General features: G+C 32.8%; 1 protein-coding gene across 1 annotated transcript in view; it reads left to right on the top strand.

Annotated features, from left to right (window-relative positions):
- The first annotated feature begins 878 nt into the window (after positions 1 to 878).
- Positions 879 to 21,572, top strand: part of LOC114324643 (uncharacterized GMC-type oxidoreductase Mb1310-like) — a 66,358-nt gene continuing 45,664 nt past the window's right edge. The window contains exon 1 of the mRNA XM_050642782.1: positions 879 to 1,119. Coding sequence (XP_050498739.1) covers positions 939 to 1,119 — 181 coding nt within the window. The 5' untranslated portion in view covers positions 879 to 938. The remainder of the gene's footprint in view (positions 1,120 to 21,572) is intronic.

Genomic DNA, 21,572 nt, shown 5'->3' with positions numbered 1-21,572 from the left:
TTTTTTAAATGAAACATCGTTTAGTAAGATGTTTAAAAGGTAAGTTGTGCAAAATTGAGAGTTTTATAAGAAAAATTGTATTAGTTACACAGTTTTAAATCATTTTTAAACAAAATTCATGTAAGTCTGACTTTCCGCGCACACCGTACTTATGCCCATACACTTTATTTCTTTTTATTATAACCATAAGATAGCTTAATTATTCTTCTTTCATTTCCAATTTGTAAAATTTCATTTGATCAATTAGTTAAAGAATTACATTAAAATATCTCAACCGTGCACTTCTCCGAACGCTAGTTTACAGTGCGCCAATGTTTGTGAGAACGGTGACTTTAGCGTTATAAATAAAAAATTATAGATGCTACAGATTTAATTTTAGAAAAATCTTTATAAAAGTTTTTTTTATGTAAAATTTTCTGAATTTTTCAATGATGAAGTCAGTTTTTTTTCTAACGTTTATATTTTCGGAGTTACTTAAAAAAAACATCTAATTTCGCAGTTCATTTGTTTAATAAAAAATGAAGCACCCACTTCTCGAGTAGAACTTTTTGATATGTTGTTTATTAAACATTTCCTAATCAAATTACAAAAAGTTCTATCTTGCTTGATTTTTTCCGAAGTGAAAATCTATATGCACTCCCCTATTAGTTAATTGTTTTATTATACGAAAAAAAAATGTTAATATGCTTGTTTATCTAATATCGACTCCATATGCGCTAATAACACGTATATTTAAATATTTTTAACCAATTAACATACGTCTATTATATTTGTTATCATTTTTTTCTATGTGCGATCTAAAACAAAACATCAATAGCATTTCATAAAAATTCAAAAAACAGATATAAGAACAAAATATATATATATATATATATATATATATATATATATATATATATATATATATATATATATATATATATATATATCAAATAAAAATGAAAATTATTACTATAATATGTGTGATTATTTTTGGTTCATTTCTGATTGTGTATGGGCAGACGAGTTCAAAAGTAAAAAGTTACATGGACTTAATGGAAGAAGGTTCCAAAAGTTCTATGACTTATGAATTTCCCACAAATGCAAAAATGTACGAAGCAACAGAAGAACCGATAATAGGTAAGGAAATAGATTTTTACGTTCGCTAAAACTTTAGCTCGTTAGTTCGCTAAAGCTACATATTCTTGAATGAAACATATTTAAAAATTTTAAAATCACTTTAGGGTTAAATTAAATCATCCAAAAATACTTTCCTATCACTTTAGAGTGTAAAGGGTGTTTCACGACGAGCTTACTCTATCTATACAGTGTGTTTCATTAAGAATTGTCCATATGGTAACTGTAGAATCCTTAGAACAAAATGCGACGATTTAACCTAAAACAGTTAAATAAATGATTCATCTTTATCGAGATACAGAGTGTTTTATTGAGATAATTCTAAAATAATTTTAGCCCATTATTTTAACACCGTTTAATATTTTTTATTCAAACTTGACAAACAATTTATAGTATGGTATAACTAGACCCAAACCCAGACATCCAAAGTGAAAGTTATCCTCCAACACCAAATTGTCTATATGATCCACATAATGTTCAGAAAAAAGTCACACCATTTGGAGCGTCGGGTTTTGGGGGGGAGAGGGGGAGAGGGGGGAGAAATCAAAAATTCGTAGTTTTTTACGTTTTTCGTAAATATTTCTAAAACTATACGATTTAGCATAAACAACCTTTCATACAAAAATGTTCTACATTAAATTTGAAATAAAAAAGGCCCTATGCATAATCCTTCTAAAATGAACGGTTTCAAAGTTACAGAGGTAGTAGGGGAGAGTTGGACAAAACGGGATACCATTCTTGTTTATTTTTTATTACGGAAAAAATGTTAAAGAAATTGTCATATTATTATTTTTTAAAGGTATAACATTTATTGAAGCACACAAAAAACATATTTTTAGCTATTTTTAATGACTGGAAAATAGTAAAAAAAATATTTATTAAAGTCCTGCACATCCCGTTTTAGCATACCATGGTTGAATAAAAGGGGATAGGTTCACAATATTTAATTTTTTGCATAAAATCATCTAAAAAGTATATTTAAGTAGATATAAGACTGCAAAGCAAAATTTACCTTTGAAAAAACAATATCTTCAGTAGTCAGAAACTTAAAAATAGGTATTTCTTATGTTTTATTGCAAAATGGGAAATAAGACCTTTTATTTAGGACTAGGTACATATATCAGAACAAACGCCACATAAAAATATGTTGTTCTTTTCTGCAATATGAGAACACGCTTTATCGCTATTTAAAAAATTAATAGGCCAACAAATAAATAGGTGGCCAAAAAAGGGACATAAAAAACTGTATCCCATTTTATCCAACTTATAAGTGTCCCGTTTTGTCCAACTCAGACATTTTTCAAAACAAAAATGGCTCCTGCCTAAACGTGAAAGTAAAATTAGATAGACTACACATGAGAATATTCGTTAATGAGTGCTTAATTAAATGTAATAGTCACCGGAAGTATATGTTTAGATATGTAGGCAATATAATGTAGAAAACAACGCACTTAAAAGTACAAAGTTCCAAAAAAATAGAGTCAAACAATTCTAAACACAACAACTTTTTATCAAATAATGGCATCGAGATAAAACGAACTGAGAATGTTAAAATGACGACAGAGAACAAGTTTTCGTCGTTGTCCGATTGATAGCAGCACTAGTTGGGTCTCTAGGCTAGGTATCCCGTTTTATCCGACTATCCCGTTTTATCCAACTCTCCCCTAATTGGTCCAAAAAAGCCTAACCTAAACATCCAAAGTAAAAGTTTTCCTCCAACACCAAATTGTTCTATATGGTCCACATATTGTTCAGTAAAAAGTTACACCATTTTGAGCGTCCGGTTTGGGGGGGAGATGGGAGAGAAATCGGTAAATTAGTAGTTTTTTTACGTTTTTCGTCAATATTTCTAAAGCTATGCTTCAGCGTAAACAATTTTCTATACAAAAATGTTCTAAAAATTTAAAACAAAAAAGGTCCTATACATAATTGTTATAAAGTCAACGGTTCCCGAGTTACGGAGGGTGAAAAGTGGAGGTTTTCGATACTTTTTATATTTTTTGGGCAATTTCCTACTGATTTTCGTTAACAGGATTGGGTTTTATAAATCAAATTTGCTATTTCAGTGGCCGATGGTATGTTAGTGATAAGCCCTTGAAGAAACGTCAACCTCACCACCCAAAACCATCATCAATTGCCCAAAAAATATAAAAAGTATCGAAAACCTCCACTTTTCACCCTCCGTAACTCTGGAACCGTTGATTTTATGACAATTATGTATAGGACCTTTTTTTGTTTTAAATTTTATGTAGAACATTTTTGTATAGAATATTGTTTACGCTAAAGCATAGTTTTAGAAATATTGACGAAAACTTAAAAAAAAGTACTAATTTACCGACTTCTCCCCCATCTCCCCCCCCCCCCCCAAACCGGACGCTCAAAATGGTGTAACTTTTTACTGAACCATATGTGGACCATATATAACAATTTGGTGTTGGAGGAAAACCTTTATTTTTGAAGTCTGGGTTAGGCCTTTTTTTGGACCAATTGAATGGCTTAATGTGAAACAATGACAAGCCTCAAAAAGGTAAAAGTGAGATATTTGACTTTGAATGTTAAAAATAATATTAAAAAATCCAGTAACAACTTTTATTGTTTTAGTTTAGATATTTCGATGCATCATGCCCTATGGGACTATAGTTGACAACAATATTAATCAAATTACTTAAAACTCGAGAGAAAACAGCCTTTATTTAAAAAAAAATGTTACATTATTCCATTAACAATAAATACCCAAATTTTAGATATTTGTAGATTCAGCATTTTCTATTATTGACTGAGTTCAGGGTAGTTTAAACCCTATAGGTGTTAAACAATGTTTATTTCTTTGTCTCCATCAACTTGTTGGAATTTTTGACGGGTGTGTTTGGTTTTTATTGACGGACTTTGTTCATTATCCTACAACCAAATGCAATAATATAACAACTCACGTCATAAGCCACTACATTAATCTTGAATGGTAATAATGTGACAAGCCACATTTAGGAAAAAATTATGTATCGCTGGATTTTCACTACTTGTGTCACTTCTAGATTGTACATAGTCAGGGTGACGGTCACTGTCATCGAATGTCAAGTCAACTTTGCTATTTTTCTTTCTAGAATCGTCAGAACTCAATAATTATCCGAAACGCTTCCGCCCATGTTCGCCATTTTGATGTGGCTTGTCATTATATTAAAAAGTCACAGCGGGATAAAAGATAATTAAATAGTAGACGAGCTTGCTAAGAATTCCACGCATTCTGGTATACAAGAATATATTTTCACTGTCACAGATCTAACCAAATTTCATAATGAAAAAATAAACTATAACTGGAAAGACAGATGGAAAGTATTGGCGAATACTTCAAATAATCATTATTATAAGATTCATCCTGTGTTACCATCCTTAACAGAATTACCACATATATTTCAATATAACATAACTAAACGATCAGCTGCAACTATCGTTAGACTAAAAACTAGTCACTGTGCTGTTCCAGCTCACCTGGCTAGATTCAACATTATCGAATCAGGAAAGTGCTCATGCGATAATATTTCCCAGTGTGATATTAATCACATCCTTTTTTGATGTTTTAAGAATAAAACGCTTTCAGATATATTTTCTGAAAACCTTGTAAAAAGTAAGGTGCAACTTCCAGCAAACATAACCCATCTCCTGTCACTCGATCAGAAATAAATATTTGAACTCGTATGCAATCATCTATACGCTTCCGGATATATAATTTAGATTTGTAACAGTCAAATTTCAGTTCGTAAATATACCATAATTAATAACTTCTAATAAGATTATATTAATATGCAAAAATCTGTGGCAAATGGACTAGTTTCCATGCCAAACATCACCATCATCATCATCATGTCATTATATCGAGCAGATACTAGAACAAACTAGGCCTACGCAATAGTGTGACCATAGATTTATCGGGCCATCTATTAACAAAGGGCTGAGATAATTTGTTAGTGGCTTGTTAGACTATTACTTTAACCAAGAATAACACTAACTCTTTTTGAACTCATGTGTGGCTTGTCATTGTTTCACATTAAGTCCTTCAATTATACTATACTAGCTCTGTAACTTTGGAACCGTTAATTTTAGAAGGATTATGCATTGGACCTTTTTTATTTTAAATTTAATGTAGAACATTTTTATATAGAAGGTTGTTTATGCTAAATCGTATAGTTTTAGAAATATTGACGAAAAACGCAAAAAACTACGAATTTACCGATTTCTCCCCCCTCTCCCCCCCAAACCCGAAGCTCAAAATGGTGTGACTTTTTTCTGAAGATTATGTGGACTATATAGAACAATTTGGTGTTGAAGGAGAACTTTCACTTTGGATGTCTGGGTTATGCCATCTTTTGGATCAATCTAATCATACTATTACACATGTTACGCTAAATACACACACATCGATTTTGGACGGTCGATTTTTATCGACCGTCCAAATTCCGATAGTGAACCACATGCGAGATCGGTCGGCGTGTGTGAAATTACCTGTTCTCGCATGTAGTTCACTATCGGAATTTGGACGAGCGATAAAAATCGACCGTCCAAAATCGATGTGTGTGTATTGAGCGTTAGGATACTTTAACTAGTGTTAAAAGATAGTTTTTCTCTGTTACCAGAGTCGTTCTGTAGCAATGTATACTTTCTTTTCCCCCTTTTCCCCCTCACAATCTACCCCACTGTCGGAATAATCGTTTCAGCATGTTTTTTTTTTCGTTACTTTTTACGTAAATGTTATCCTTGTATCTCAATACGATAGAGTAAGTAGTTTTCAAGTTATTTGCGTTTAAAGGTACCCAAGTAGCAGTTTGTCGACGCGACAACGTTGTCTACCGCGTAGCAACGTTTTGTTACAACGTTGTTATTGCCTAGAAGACGACCCAATTCTGCACTAATTTGGTGGACGATTTTTGAGTTGTCTTGACGTTGCCTAGGCAACCTTAAGCGTTGCATAAGACAACTGAAGCGATTATAAAAAGCGCCTGCGTGCAATGGTTGCTCAAAGAGTCGGACTACTCTTTACCTATATAAAAAGTAAACTATTTTGACATCATATTAGGTATTTAAATTTATATAAATACATAAATAAGGACTTAAACAAAATTACCTGATGTGAAATTTATAAACGCATCTCAGATTACCGTCAAATGTGGATATTCCACCTCGCTCATTTTTTATGACCTTTTTAACAAAAAGTATGCAAATTTAAAAAATCTAATTTTAATATAAAAGCCAGAATTTATGTTAAAGACGTTTTGTATAAATTTAATGTATTTATGGTGCTTTTAAAGGTATTAGAAAATGCCTGCATTTTTATATTTTGTGTTTTTATTTTCTTTACATCCCAAAAAAAACCAACATGGTGCATTAAACAATATTACCAATATTACTTAAAATATACCTTATTATACATATAAATAAGGACTTAAACAAAATTACCTGATGTGAAATTTATAAACGCATCTCAGATTACCGTCAAATATGGATATTCCACCTCGCTCATTTTTTATGACCTTTTTAACAAAAAGTATGCAAATTTAAAAAATCTAATTTTAATATAAAAGCCAGAATTTATGTTAAAGACGTTTTGTATAAATTTAATGTATTTATGGTGCTTTTAAAGGTATTAGAAAATGCCTGCATTTTTATATTTTGTGTTTTTATTTTCTTTACATCCCAAAAAAAACCAACATGGTGCATTAAACAATATTACCAATATTACTTAAAATATACCTTATTACTAGGGAGCGGATTTTATGCTAAATGCATATGGCATGCATATTTCGTATATTTGAGCACTTTACTGAATTTTGCATATTTTTAAAGAAACATGCATATTTTGTGCATATTTAAAAACATTTAAGTCAAAAAAAAATTAATTTTTTAATTCGATACAAAATATTTCTCCGCACAGGCTGTCGTATCTATTAATTCGAGAACTACCTGAAGAGAGACGGCTCATTCACTGCCTTTTCATTTTTTCTTAGAAAATACCCGATCTTTACACTAAGTACTTATAGTGCTTATAGAACGCCGTTATAAAATGATTGTAGGATGTTAAAATGATGAAGGATGGTTTACCGGGAAATCCGAAATTTATTTACTTTTATTATATTTAGTACAATTTGTATCCCAATTTAGTAGGTACCTATAATTCTGGTGATTCTTTTAAATCCCTATTGTTAAGAGAATTTACACATTTAACCATAGATTTACGATTTTCTAACTGAAATTGAAATATTCATGCTTTAGATCAGATCCCGTCTTTAAACGGCTTTAAAACTTTGGAGGACATATATGCGAAATTTTTAATGGAAATTTTGAAATTGATTTTGGTGCAGAATTTTCGTCTTTAACAAGTTATTTTAATGCGCCCCAATTACTTCTGTTGATATTGAAAGGAGTTTTTCAAGTTATAAAAATATTTTATCTGATCAAAGAAAATGTTTCCCCGTGAAAAATTTGGAAAAACACATTGTAGTGAATTATAATCGAAGATATATATAGTGATATTGTTGTTTTATTTTAAATAGGTAACTATTGGTCAGTTTTTGTAAAAAATGTGAATAAATTGCATTGTATAAAAAATAACGATTTTATTTGAAAGATAATAAATAACATTGCCGCCCCCCCCCCCTATAAAGAACCCCCTAGAATAGAATAGAACAGAAAATTTGTGGTTTCTCGAAATGCGCATTTTTTGAATTTTTGTGCATATCTTACGCATATTTCGTAATTTTTTACTGCATATATATGCGCATATTTCATCAAAATTGATCGCATATAAATCCGCTCCTTACTTATTACCAACCCTAGACGGATGAGACAACCGAGAAGTCCAATCGCCGACCAAACACGGCCTGGCCGACTATCCCAATCACTTTAGAACGCACCCTCTTATTGGGTGACAGAGGTCATGTGACCAGTGCAATGAAGTGCATCATTCTCCTTAACAGCGTTGCCACATTTAGTAGATATCTACTGTTTTGGCATATTTTTGATATTATTTAAAAAATTCTAGTAGGCAATGTTTTTTATTAGATGTTTGGTATATTTCAACATTTTGTTATCACTAAAATAAAATGTGCTTTTTAATAGTATTTACCCCATTTCTAAATTAATTTTCAGACATTTTGTTACAATTTCCCAATGTCATTACCGAAAATAAGATTCAGGACGTAGATGATGATAATAAATGGACAGAGAAATGAAACTGGTAAATACCAGATCTAAATAAGGAAATCTTCATATAATTGGTTTGGAGAATTTTCAAAATGATTGTAACTATTTTTGATTTCTATTGATTTTTTGAAAGCAAAACTACTATCCGTTGCAAGATAATTCGGATGGAATTCAGACAAAATATGTACAAAAAGTACATATTTTGTCGGAATTCCAGCCGAATTATCTTGCAACGGAGAGTACTGAAAGAGTAAGAACTAGCCTGGCAACCCTGTCTAAGAAAGCTGATACAAAGATTTAAGCTTATCAAATCTACTGATAAAACAATGGACAATGGAGAAACCAGCTAATAAAAAACAAATAAACAGGTTGTTAAATAAATCGAAAATTTCTAGCAAAATAAAATATAAAATAATAAGAAAAAAGTAAGGTTATAAAGTAAATTCTTTTTTTGCTCCTGAAGTTGCCGCAAACGTGTCACACATTTAGAACTATACGTAAAGGCTCTGGGGTCGTGAGAGACAACTATATAGTCGGCATATCGTTGCGATTGTTGAAAAAACTTAACTGTGATATGTAGTTGTCACAATAGTAATAACTTAGTTGCCCATATAACTAAAGGTATTACTTAACGTTGTAACATCGTAATGTCAGTCGGGGTAGGGGTCGTTGGCCGAAACAACTGAAAGTCCACTGTGGCAACGTTATATACAGTGCATTTGTTTGTACTGACAACCGATGCGTCGAAAAATTGCTACTTGAGTAATGGATTTAATAAGACTATCTATTTTAAACAATGATTTTTAAACAGTGGTATAGATTGTGGGGAGAGAAAAGGAAGTACATATATATATATCCCTACAGCACGCCTCTGGTAACAGCGGAAAACTATCTTTTAACACTAGTTAAAGTATCCTAACATATATCCTATATCTTTTAACACTAGTTAAAGTATCCTAAACCTAACATGTGTAATCTGCTTGTCAAGTTTAAACAAAAAATATTCTTCTTCTTTACGTGCCATCTCCGCGACGAAGGTTGGCAATCATCATTGCTATTCTCACTTTTGATACTACAGCCCGAAAGAGTTCAGTTGAGTTGCATCCAAACCATTCTCTGAGATTTCTCAGTCAGGACATTTTTCTTCTACCCATGCTGCGCCTTCCTTGAATCTTTCCCTGCATAATTAATTTTAGAAGTTCATATCTGTCACCACGTGTTATATGACCCAAGTATTGAAGCTTTCTTATTTTGATGGAATTCAGTATCTCCCTGCTGTTCTGTATTCTCCTTAGTACTTCATCATGGGTTATTCTGTCTGTCCAGGAGATTCTCAGGATTCTTCAATAAGTCCACATCTCAAATGCTTCCAATCTATTGAGGAATTGTTTATTGAAGTCCATGTCTCCACACCATGCAAAAGAACAGAAAATAAATAACATTTTAGTACTCGCTTTCTAAGATTTAAGCTGAGATCTCTACTACATAATATTTGTTTCATATTAGTGAATGCACTTCTAGCATTTTCTATTCTAATTCGGATTTCTTTGGTATAATCGTTTGTTTCGCTAATGTTTGTCCCTAAATAGTTATAATTCTGAACTCGTTCTATCGTCTTATTATTTAAGTGTAGATTTATGTTTCTAATATTTTTCTTTGATATAACCATGAATTTCGTTTTCTTTATGTTTAGTGACAGACCAAGTTCTTCACTCGTTGCAACAAACTTATCTAAAATTCTTTGTAGATCTGTAATAGTTTCTGCTATTAGTATTGTATCATCGGCGTATCTAATTTCATATATGGGTAGGCCATTTATTTTTATGCCTGCTACTTCATCTTCTAATGCTTTTTTGAATATTTCTTCTGAGTATGCATTAATCAGTGATGGCGACAAGACACAGCCCTGTCTAATGCCTCTTTTGATTTTTATTTTATTGGTGTTTAAATTATTTATTCTTATGACAGCTTATTGTTCATAATACAGATTATTTATTATTCTTATATCCCGTGTGTCGCTGTTCTTTTTTCTCAGTAGTTTTATTAACGGATTATGTTTCACCGTATCGAATGCATTGTTATAGGAAGCAGACATAGATGTCCTGGTTTACATTACAGGGCCGCCGCTACCATGTGTGCAAAGTGTGCATCGCACACGGGCGGCCCATTATAGGGGCAGCCAAAAGCAGTCCACTGATGATAATATTTTTTTAAACGAAAATAAATTCGAAAACAAATAGTAATGATTCAGATATTTCCATAAACTCTAATATTCCAAACAATCTAAACAAAAATGCCAGAAAATGTTATTTATTATATGAACTGCCCTTTTGCAGATGTAGTCATAAAGTAGTTCCGGGAATGCTTTTTAATTCAAAGTGGCTGGCGGTTTTCGGACTTTAAGGATATTTTTATCTACGTGGTCCATATGCGAATTTTTCAAATTCTGAACATTTATGATTTGTTAAGAGACACGACAATAGGATACTTTCCGAGAATTTAGATAAGTGCTTGTTAAATTGCTCTCATTGAGTAATAAAAAAGTGTTTTTTATTACTCGATGGTTTAAAAAAATGTTTTTTATTACTCGATGGTTGCTCTGTTATAATATTGTTCCTTTATGCTTATGTATGGTTATAGATGGGTTATAGTTCAGTCTAAGTTGAGAATTTGATGATTTTAGACACGCTTTTGATAAAAGATTTTGTTTGTAATAGATAAATAGTAGTGTGCCCGTTTCTTTTGCACACTACTGTATTTCAAATAGGCCTGGACCCCGCGTGCCAATAAAAAGTCGATTAATAGCAAGCTTAAAATTTGTTAATAGGTTAAAGGTGTCTAGTCGGACAAACTTTGATGTACGGGAACACTGGAACAGGGAAAGTTTTAATTGCCTTCTTCTTGTAGTTACTTCTCCTATCAAAGGTTGGCTATCATCACAGCTATCCGTACCTTATTGGCGGCTGCTCTGAAAAGATCTACTGAGCTGCAACTATACCACTCTCTTAAGTTTCTCAGCCAGGAAATTCTTCTTCTACCTATAGATCTTTTACCCTTTATTTTACCTTGCATTATGAGCCTTAATATCTCATATTTCGCACCTCTGGTAATGTGGCCTAAATATTTAATAAAAATTAAATGGTTTTAATTGTGGAACAGTTTAAAAATTTGGAACGTTAGATTAGGAAAACGTCTCATGTATTTTGTCAGACAGAACATCCAATTGATTTGTTATCCTTTCATTAAACTCTCATGCAAAAATCAGACTGCTATTACTAGCCAACATGATTCCTGTCATTTGACATGTTCTTGGGGTTCCACTCATTATAATGCCCAGTTTGTGATAAACACCAGTCTGATTGTTGCAAGAGAGTTTAATGAAATGGTAACAAATCAATTGGAAGTTATATCCAACAAAATACATGGAACGTTTTCGTAGTCTGACGTTCCAAATTTTTAACCTGTTCCACAATTAAAACTTCCCCTGTTTCAGTGTTCCCATACATCAAAGTTTGTCAGACTATACACGGTTAAGCTATTAACCAATTTTCAACTTGCTATTAATCTACTTTTTTTTGGTACGCGGGAACCAGGCCTAAAAGTAACGTCGAGATCAGAGCAATTTTTATTCACATACGCGTTACGGTTACAATGTATCTCCTGCACATTTCTTTAAATACTAGTACCTATGTTGAAACAACTAAAGTGTTAAAAGGGGGGCAGCAAATATTAAGTTGCACACGGGCGGCCAACACTCTAGCGGAGGCCCTGTCAGTAATAGACATCAAAATCAAATATCTGAATTTAGGGTGTGCCCAATATATGCGCTATTTTTAAGTCAGTAATTTTAAATGAAACAGCCTGTATTTCTAATGTTAGTGAAAAAAGAAGTCAATTATCTTATAAATTACACATAGTTTCCAAATTATTCTTCGCCCCTCGTCTTCACGATTTTTACACTTTTATAAATCCGTATCCTTATCACGTTATCACATTATTTAATATGCCTTTTTATATGTATAAAATACACCTTTTTTATTTTTTTATTTTATTTAAAATACCCATTTAATTAACCCGGATTTGCCAAAGACATTTGAAAAATTGATTTTGGTAAAATTTTGAAAATGTGATTTATAGCGAATCGTAATTTAAATTCCTAATAAACTCTACCTTATCGTTGGATATCGATACCATTTTGGTAAAACAATCATTTATTTCATATTGATATACGAAATGGAAACATGGACTCTCGGAATTACAAGTATGAGGCGTATAGAAACCTTTGAGATGTGGGTTCTTCGAAGGATGCTGAAGATCTCTTGGATCACGTGACCAACAATGAGGTGCTGAGAAGAATGGGGACTGAGAGAGAACTCCTAAATATTGTAAAAAACAGAGTTATCTAGGACATATTTACAGAGGAGAACTATACAAGTTTTTACGACTCATAATGGAGGGGAAAATGGAAGAAAGAAGAGGTCCAGGAAGAAGGAAATGCTCCTGGCTGAAGAACGCAAGAGACTGGACAGGCATGGACTCACATTCGATACTAAGAACCGCTCAAGATAGAGAGTAATTTGATGTAGATATAGTCAAATTTCAGTAATGGAGAGGCACCTTAAGAAGAAGAATTTAATTTCTGAGTTGAACTTGGACCGTGCAAGAATCATTGCTTTAGTTGAAAAAGGCCATTCAGAGCGGTTCATGGTATAAAGGGTGGGTGTTATCCAGAGTGATGTCACACGAATATGGCATAGGATTCTGGAGACAAATTCGATATAGAATAGAGCTGGCTCTGGTAGACCTAAAGTTATTAATGAGCAACAGAATAGATATATTAGAATTTCTATTCGATGAAATTCATATATGTCTTTACCAGCTATCCAAGGGGACATCAGACATGCTACAGGAGTCAGAGTATCGTTGGCTATAATAAGAAGAAGAATTTCAGAGTCAGGTATGAGGAGTCATCGACCAATAAGAGTTCTTCAGCTACAACTTAGACATGTTTTACACCACCTTCAGTGGCCGTCAGTTTCGAGAGCCAACAAGAGCTGCACCACAAGCAGATGCCCGTCCCATACTGCCTAATTCTAACAATAAAACACTGAAAACTTTTGTTTTCTATACTTCCTAATTGCCTTTCTATGCTTTCTGTGCCTTTCTATACTTCTATACTGCCTAATTGGTTGTTATTGACGGGACTCTAACCAGACAAAAGTACACCACTCAAATGTACTTTTAGGAGCCACGGGTGAAAATTTTATATTTATGAATGATAACAACCGTCCACATTGGACTCAAACGGTTAATGACTATCTTGAGAGAGAAGGTATTCGCCATTTGCTCTCCAGAGCTGTTCATGCCCGAAGGAATCGTGCATGGGATTTTCTCTCCATAGCTGTTCATGCCCAAAGGAATCCTGCTAGAACCCATTATAAACTTACAATTGCCTGTAGAGAAGAATGGGAGAATCTGCCACAGGAAATGATTGATTGACTTCTCGTATTAGAATCCAGGCTTTTATCGATGCCCGTGGTGGAAATACACGATATTAAAATTGTTATAAACATTTTAATTAGAAATATTGTTTTAAATTATTTATTTATTAAAAAACAGTATCTTCTTAAAACAAAAAAAAGAATGTGTGTGTACTTTGTACACACGTAAGGAGTTATACTTCTATACAGTAGGAAAAATGAAAGAATACCCATGAACGAACATATAAAACACGCTGTATTTTCCTGTTACCGTGTCATACAAAAAATTGGCCAGCGCAAGTACATGTAATAATTATTATTACATATACTTGCGCTGGGCAATTTTCTTTGTAACACGGTGACAGGAAAATACAGCGTGTTTTATATGTTCGTTCAGGGGTAATCTTTCATTTTTCCGACTGTATATGATTTCAACGAAATAAAATACTTTAAATAGTTTATTTTTATTTTATTAAACTAATTACCACTTACTTACCACTTACTTTCCAAATACTTACCACTTTCCAAAAATCCAAAAATAAAAAAAAGATATAAATTGTCCGCGTGACCCGTCAAAATAGCCCGGTCAAAACAGCCCCGTCAAAAAAGCCCCGTCAAAATAGCCCGAACACAAAATAGCCTCGACAAAATAGCCCGCAAACAAAATAGCCCTGACAAAATAGATCGCACACAAAATAACCCCGGTCAAAACAGCCCCGGCTAAAATATCCCCGGCTAAAAGAGCCTCTTAGAAAACACCTCCAATAATAGTATATTACAGTCCGTCTAATTTACTTACCGTTGCACGTCATTATCTACGCCAGATATCTAAGTTGACATAGTTGCCAAAGTATAAAAAAATCCTGAATCCATTTTAAATCAAATAGATCACATAATTATTGTAAACGTGGATTATACAACAAAACAAATTAATATTCAATGTAAATAAGTAAAAACTTTAGAAATAGAGAACAAGAATTAAGTTATAATCTTTTAAGATTTGCAGTGCAAGCGTTTTTGCACTGCATTGTTAATAATTAAAAAACGGCTCCGAACTCTTGGCATAAAGCCGGTAGGTTTCTTTGTATATGTCTACAATAACAATTAAAAAAGTTCTCAGATACCTCGATTATTCCAAGTCGTCATAAAATTAGGTGAAATTTATATTTTTATAGTAGAGGATCTTTTTATAGTAAAGTAAATAATAAAAACAGTAAATATAATAAAACAGATACTTATAATAAAGAATATAAACAAATATGAAGTGTCATCACCGCAACTGTCAAATAAATGTTACCAATTTACACGGTTATTAGACTTTATTACGGTTGTCTTGTCCGACGGTGGTGGGGAGACTTATATTTTTGACTTTACGTCACAAGAGTTTACATTCCCATATTTTTAAATTATTTTCGATCATTGAATGTGTGTTATTGTGTATATATGTGTATTATTTGTGTTATTATGAAATAATAAGACAAATAGTACACATTTTATCTTATACCGGGTGGCGAATCGTAAAAAGGGCCATAGGAAACTCAATGTAAAGTTCTGAATTGTTGAATTCCTGCTTCCCTAATTATTCTACATCAAAAGTCATGAGAGAATACTTCTAGAGAATTAAAATCTGTATTAAAATCAAAAGTTAAAATTGTTCTACGATTTAAATGCATTCCAAAATTTTGAAGAATATGATACATTTGCCACAATAGGTATGCGTGTAAAAGTAAGGCCACACGTTACTATTTAACTGACAGTGCTCACACCATTGACTGAATAAAAAAATCTTTATTATTAGGTAATCCTTTCTCCGCAACTGAAGGTATCTTATCAACTGTATTGTTTTTAAACAATAGATGAGAAAATAAAAATATTGACAGTTCAAAAATGTGAACATTATTGCATTGTGTGTGGCCTAAGTTTGGGCTGAAAACTAAAATGTATTACATTTTTACAAAATTTTGGAATATGTTTAATTACGTAGACCAATTTTAACAGTTATTTCCAATACAGATTTCAATCCTCTTCAAATAGTTTCTAATGTCTTTTGATGTAAAATAATTATTAGGGAAGCTGGAATTCAACAGTTCAGAATTTTACATTGAGTTAATGCAAAACTTTGACGCATGTCAAAATTCTCAATGTGTTTTAATTGTATTCATTTTTTTCGAATCCTGAGAAAACTAATAAATATTTTTGAAAAATTTAAACTCAGAACGAAAGACTACATTATTACCGAGGGCTGAAAGTCACTGAAAACTTCTATAATGTTTATTTTAATAAGTTACAGGGCTGAAAATAAAAGAGAAGTGTGATATTTAATTTCAAATATTTCATTCAATAGAATCTGCTTGTTTATTCTAAGGGGCTTTCCGCCCTCGGTAATAATGTAATCTTGCATCCTACGTTTAAATTTTTCTAAAATACTTGGTTTTCTCAGGATTCGAAAAAAATCATATTACGATTCAAATGACAGTAAACTCTCGTGACGTAATCTCACCCTTAATGTTCATTGATTAGTCGATTTAGGCAACCGTAGTAATGTCTAAGAACCGTGACCAATTTATTCTAAAATGTCACCTTCGTTCGATTACAGTTGCAGTGTGATTCGAGTAAATGTGCTTCATAAAAACGCTTTATAATCCATTTATACAAATTAAATGAAATATATTATTGTATATTTCTTTAGGTTTACATTAATAGAAATGTTCAAATATTATTTCTACGCATATATAATAAAATATGTCCAGTGGCTGTAATTCCAGTGTATTCGGCAACGTGATTCTAAAAAAGAACACACCTACCGCCTAAATATTTCGTGTTGGTATCATGTGACGTCACGGGCTATGACGCGGATGACGTGCAACGGTTAGTAAATTAGATGAAGTATACATACCTAGCGGGAAAGTACTCTATTTCAGCCGAGCGGCAAGGTAGTTTACCGAGGTGCGAAGCACCGAGGTAAACTACAGACGCGAGGCTAGAATGAGTTCCCGCGAGGTTTGTATACTATTTTACTCACAATCGGTTAGTAGTTTATGGATTTCTAATACTCACAATCTACCAATAATAATTTCGTTTCAAATATCATTATGTTGAACATAACAACATTCATTATCAACAAGTTTGTTGAATCTGACATTTAGGCGATACACGACGCCATTAATTGTACGTATAAAATAGCAACTTATTTAAAGTTGGAAAATGTTAACAGGTTTACAGGACATTGTTTTAGACGTACTTCAGCAACATTATTAGCAAATACAGGTGGAGACATCCTACAGTTGAAAAAGTTGGGGGTTGGAAATCCAACACCGTAGCAGAGGGATATGTGGAGAATTCATTACATGGACAAATAAAAATTGCTAATATGTTGTCTCATGTAGAAAATCCAGAAACATCGGCGTCATCATCTATTTCTGAAACTCATAATTTTGAGCAACACGGTCTTACTTTAACCGTTAATAGTAATCATAATTCCAATGTATCTATTAATATTTATAATTCCAAATAGTTTTCTTTTTGTTATTGTTGTTTCTTAATTAAATAAATGTTGAGTGGATTCTATTCTTTCTAAACCATCTTTTAATCAAAAATGACATTGACATTTGCAGGTAGAAAAGTGACAGATGCTAGCCGGGAAAGTACTTTCCCGGCTAGCTGGGAAAGTAAAGTAAGTAATAAGTCGCTTCCTGATTACTTCAAAGGTTAGAAATCCATAAATTACTAACCGATTGTGAGTAAAAAGTTTTTCCACCTACCTCTACCGAAAGTATACTTTTCCGGACCTGATTGTAGGGAGCAAAGTTGTACTTTTCCTCCTTAGGGAGGAAAATATTTTTCCTGCCTAGGGAGGAAAAGTAAAAGTGACGTCATGGTATTTCATTTATGAAATATAACTTATTGACGCCCTGTACAATATCTAATTTCTATTACGTAAGTATCTATACATTTTAACGTTTATTTATAAAACACCCTGTATTTTGCAAAATCGTAAAAAACAGTAAATTGTTATTTTGATTTAACAATGTTTACATTAATAATTTGACTTGTATTTGACAGTTGACAGTTATATTGTACCTACTTATTAGTTTTAGTTCTAATAAATTTTGTTGGTTAGTTACATAAATAAATTAAGTAAAAATGAAAAAATGACTTGTTATTTGAGGAAGGTGGAAAAACCATATGTATAACATGGGAGTAAAGTGCCTTTTCCTCTCTTGAATGATTACTGCCCTCCGCTACGCGTCGGTCAGTAAACTTCATTCTCGGGAGGAAAAGTAGCACTTTCCTCCCTTGTTATACAATTAGCTATTACCTTTTAACGGAGTACCATTTATTTTAAATTACCATTCTAGTTGGGAAATAAGCCACAATTTATTTAAAAAAATTATTTTATTAACGTTTCGACTTCCCCTTCGGAAGTCGTTGTCAAAATACAAAATATTAATAAATTAAACAAAAATGTTATTGCTCAGTAAAAAAATTCTTCTAATAATTTAATTTAATCTGACTCATTCATATGAGCAATTCAGACGTACAGTATGGTGCAAATGGAAGGAATAAATTCGTTATTTCGTAAACCCACGACGTTAAGGAAAAATCCTGAAATAGATCGATTTTTATTTTAAGCTCATTTGAAAGGTTATTTAATTCTGTATTTAGTAATATAAACAATTACATAATTATTTATACAAGGTATCCAAAAACTTTTTTAATTTAAATTATTTGAAAAAAGGAAGAATGTATTTAATTTATTTAATTTAAAATGCATTTTACTGTTGCCCCAACACAGAAAAAAATGTTTATATCATAAATAAACATTGATTTTCGCTTAAATTAAATGTTCAAACTTCCAAGAGGCAGAGAAGACAGGACTCGAGTTCTCTGAAAAGACCATTTTTATTTAATGTGGTTAAGATAAACATCTGAATAGAGTATAATTATCATTTCCGAAAAAATGTATTTTTAAGGAATTATTTCATCATGAATTCTGAAGGGAGCTTTTTGTCGGGGCTATTTTGTCGGCGGGCTATTATTCCGCGGCTATTTTGTCTGCAGGCTATTTTGTCGGAGCTATTTTGTGTGCGGGATATTATGCCGGGGCTATTTTGTCGGAGCTTTTTCGACGGGGCTATTTTGACGGGGTACCAATTGTCCGCATTTGAACCCGGGACCTCTCAATCTCTAGTCGAATGCTGTTGTACCAATGATGCTACGAATCCATTGTTTGTACGGTTTCTCGGACATTATGAAAAATCACGGTACAAGTAGACGAAGTGAAGTATTAAATATAAAAATGTTTTAATAATACGTATTATCTTACTCCCGAGGAAAACAAATCCAAAGTCACAAAAATTATAATAAATATATTTACTAAAAACACTAATATATTCTTTTCACACCTTTTTTGGACCGATACATACATAACTTAAAAGATTTAGCAAAGAATATAGAAATATAGACGGTAAAAGAGAGAGATTCTTTGGATTAGCAACGAACTCCATACTGTATGTGTGCGCATGCGCGCAGAATAATAATAATTCACTCCCAATCGCGCCTAAAGAAGTATAACTTTAAAAATATCTATCAACGTTATAGTATTTTTTTATAAATTATTTGTAACAGTAGTTTCTGAAAATAGTTAACAATAATAAAAATTTTGGGTGATGCATAAATTTGAAACTATGTGTAGTATTAGGGTTCCCTATAGCTAAAGTTAGTACTTCTGAAAATAATTGTGGTTTGATGTTAAAGGTAAGATATTTTTATTGTTTTATTTTAGCAGGCCGTGTATGAATATATCATACTTGTCATAAATCACAATTGTCATTATTTCTAGTTACATGCACTTTTACAAAGTGAATTACCAAGAGTTGAACAAAAGCATGGTCATAAAATTTTTTGGCACTGATAAAAAGTCAAGGTCCGATGGATAGACTAGCCTTGGCTTCTTGCCGCAGTGCTAATTACGAATAGATTAAGGCAGCGTTTCCCAACCGGTGGGTCGCGACCCACTAGTGGGTCGCGGGCGGATTTCAGGTGGGTCGCGGCGTGGCTCTTACAATAGCCGAGTAGCATAATGACCGTGCACAATCTAGCAACGGCGCCAGCAATTTAGCGGTTAATATTTAAGTGTTTTTTTCCGCGAAGGCGATCTATTTACATTTACACTCAATCAGCGTTAATTATATTAGAGATATTTGATATCTATGGTAAGATCATATTTTAATTGATTATTTTCTGTCTGTATAGTCACTGTTTTGTCATAATGGCGAAAAATGCTGAGTATAAATAAACAAAGTTTTTTGTCAGTAGTTTCAAGTCGAGTAATTTGTCATACACATTCTTTAGTCCTGGTCTTGGTCGAAAATGACAAATTATGGAAAATAAAATTGAAAATATTACAACCAAATTTTTGATATATTTTTCCTGTTTCAAAAATTGATAATAGACGAGTCGTTGTTATTGTTCAAAGGCAGATTTCATTTTAGTCCCGCACAAAGTGCGGGACAATTTCATTGAGATTCACTCAGCTGCAAAAATTTGGTAGTTTTTGGGCTCTCTACCTCATTGACTGGCCTAATATTGGCTTGCTTGAACTTGGTTTGAAAAACATATTTTGCGACCAAGCAGGTCCCACTGCGAGAATTTTGCGAAATTACGACTTTGCGAAATATATACCCTTCTCGAAAGGGTTAAACACTCGATTCTTGTTCTCAGTCCAGTCTGGCTCTGTTATTTGCCCACGTAGCGATACTCTTTCTAGCGTTATTTTCTTTAAAAGCAGTGAACTATTTACGATGGAAAATTGGCTGAAAAGTGGATCTTGTGTTAAGAGAAAACTGCAATCTTCTGGCGAAGGTGAGCTTAATCGTCCATCTACTAGCAATGATGCTAAGGTGCTTCCAATACATTCAAATGCTAAGAAAGCGAAGAAAATGTTTCGAAAATATTGTCCTGAATACCTTAAATACGGATTCACGTTCTTAGGTACGGAAGAAGAACCTATACCCCAATGCGTACTTTGTTTCGAAACCTTGGCTAACGAAAGTATGAGGCCTTCAAAACTTCAGAGGCACATTTCCACTAAACATCCAGAAAACTTGAATAAACCTTTGATATTTTTTCAAAGTAAGAAAAAAGAACTGATCTCAACTCGGTCAAATATAGAGAAGGTGGCGTCGGCGTCGGGGCAAAGTAATCAAAACATTACCATGGCCTCTTACCAACTGTCTTTGCTAATAGCAAAAAATAGCGCTCCTCACACAGCAGGCGAGAACCTTATTTTGCCTGGGGTAGAAATAATTTCGTCACTTCTGCTTGATGAAAAATCAAGTCAACTGATACGTAAAATACCACTATCCAACACTACAGTGAAACGTAGAATTGAGGAAATGTCTATTAACGTAAAGGAGAGTTTAATTTCGGCTATGAAAGGCACTGACTTTTATTCTTTGCAATTAGACGAAAGTACAGATATTTCTGACAAAGTGAATTTGTTATGCTTTGTAAGGTTTAATTTCAATGGATCAGTTGAAGAAGAAATGCTATTTTGCAACACATTGAACACCACTACAACTGGCCAAGATATTTTCAATTCCTTGGATAGCTTTATTCGAGAAAATGGAATAAATTGGTCCAAGTGTGTCGGGCTTACAACCGATGGAGCTCGTGCTATGTCAGGAAAATATAAGGGCCTAGTAAGTAAAGTCAAGGAAGTAGCTCCGTTAGTGGAATGGACTCATTGCAGCATCCATAGGGAGGCATTGGCGGTTAAGGGAA

The sequence above is a fragment of the Diabrotica virgifera genome, chromosome 2 (genome assembly GCF_917563875.1).
Source record: "Diabrotica virgifera virgifera chromosome 2, PGI_DIABVI_V3a".
NCBI classification, from domain to species: domain Eukaryota; kingdom Metazoa; phylum Arthropoda; class Insecta; order Coleoptera; family Chrysomelidae; genus Diabrotica; species Diabrotica virgifera.
This window is presented reverse-complemented; position numbering and strand designations above follow the sequence as displayed.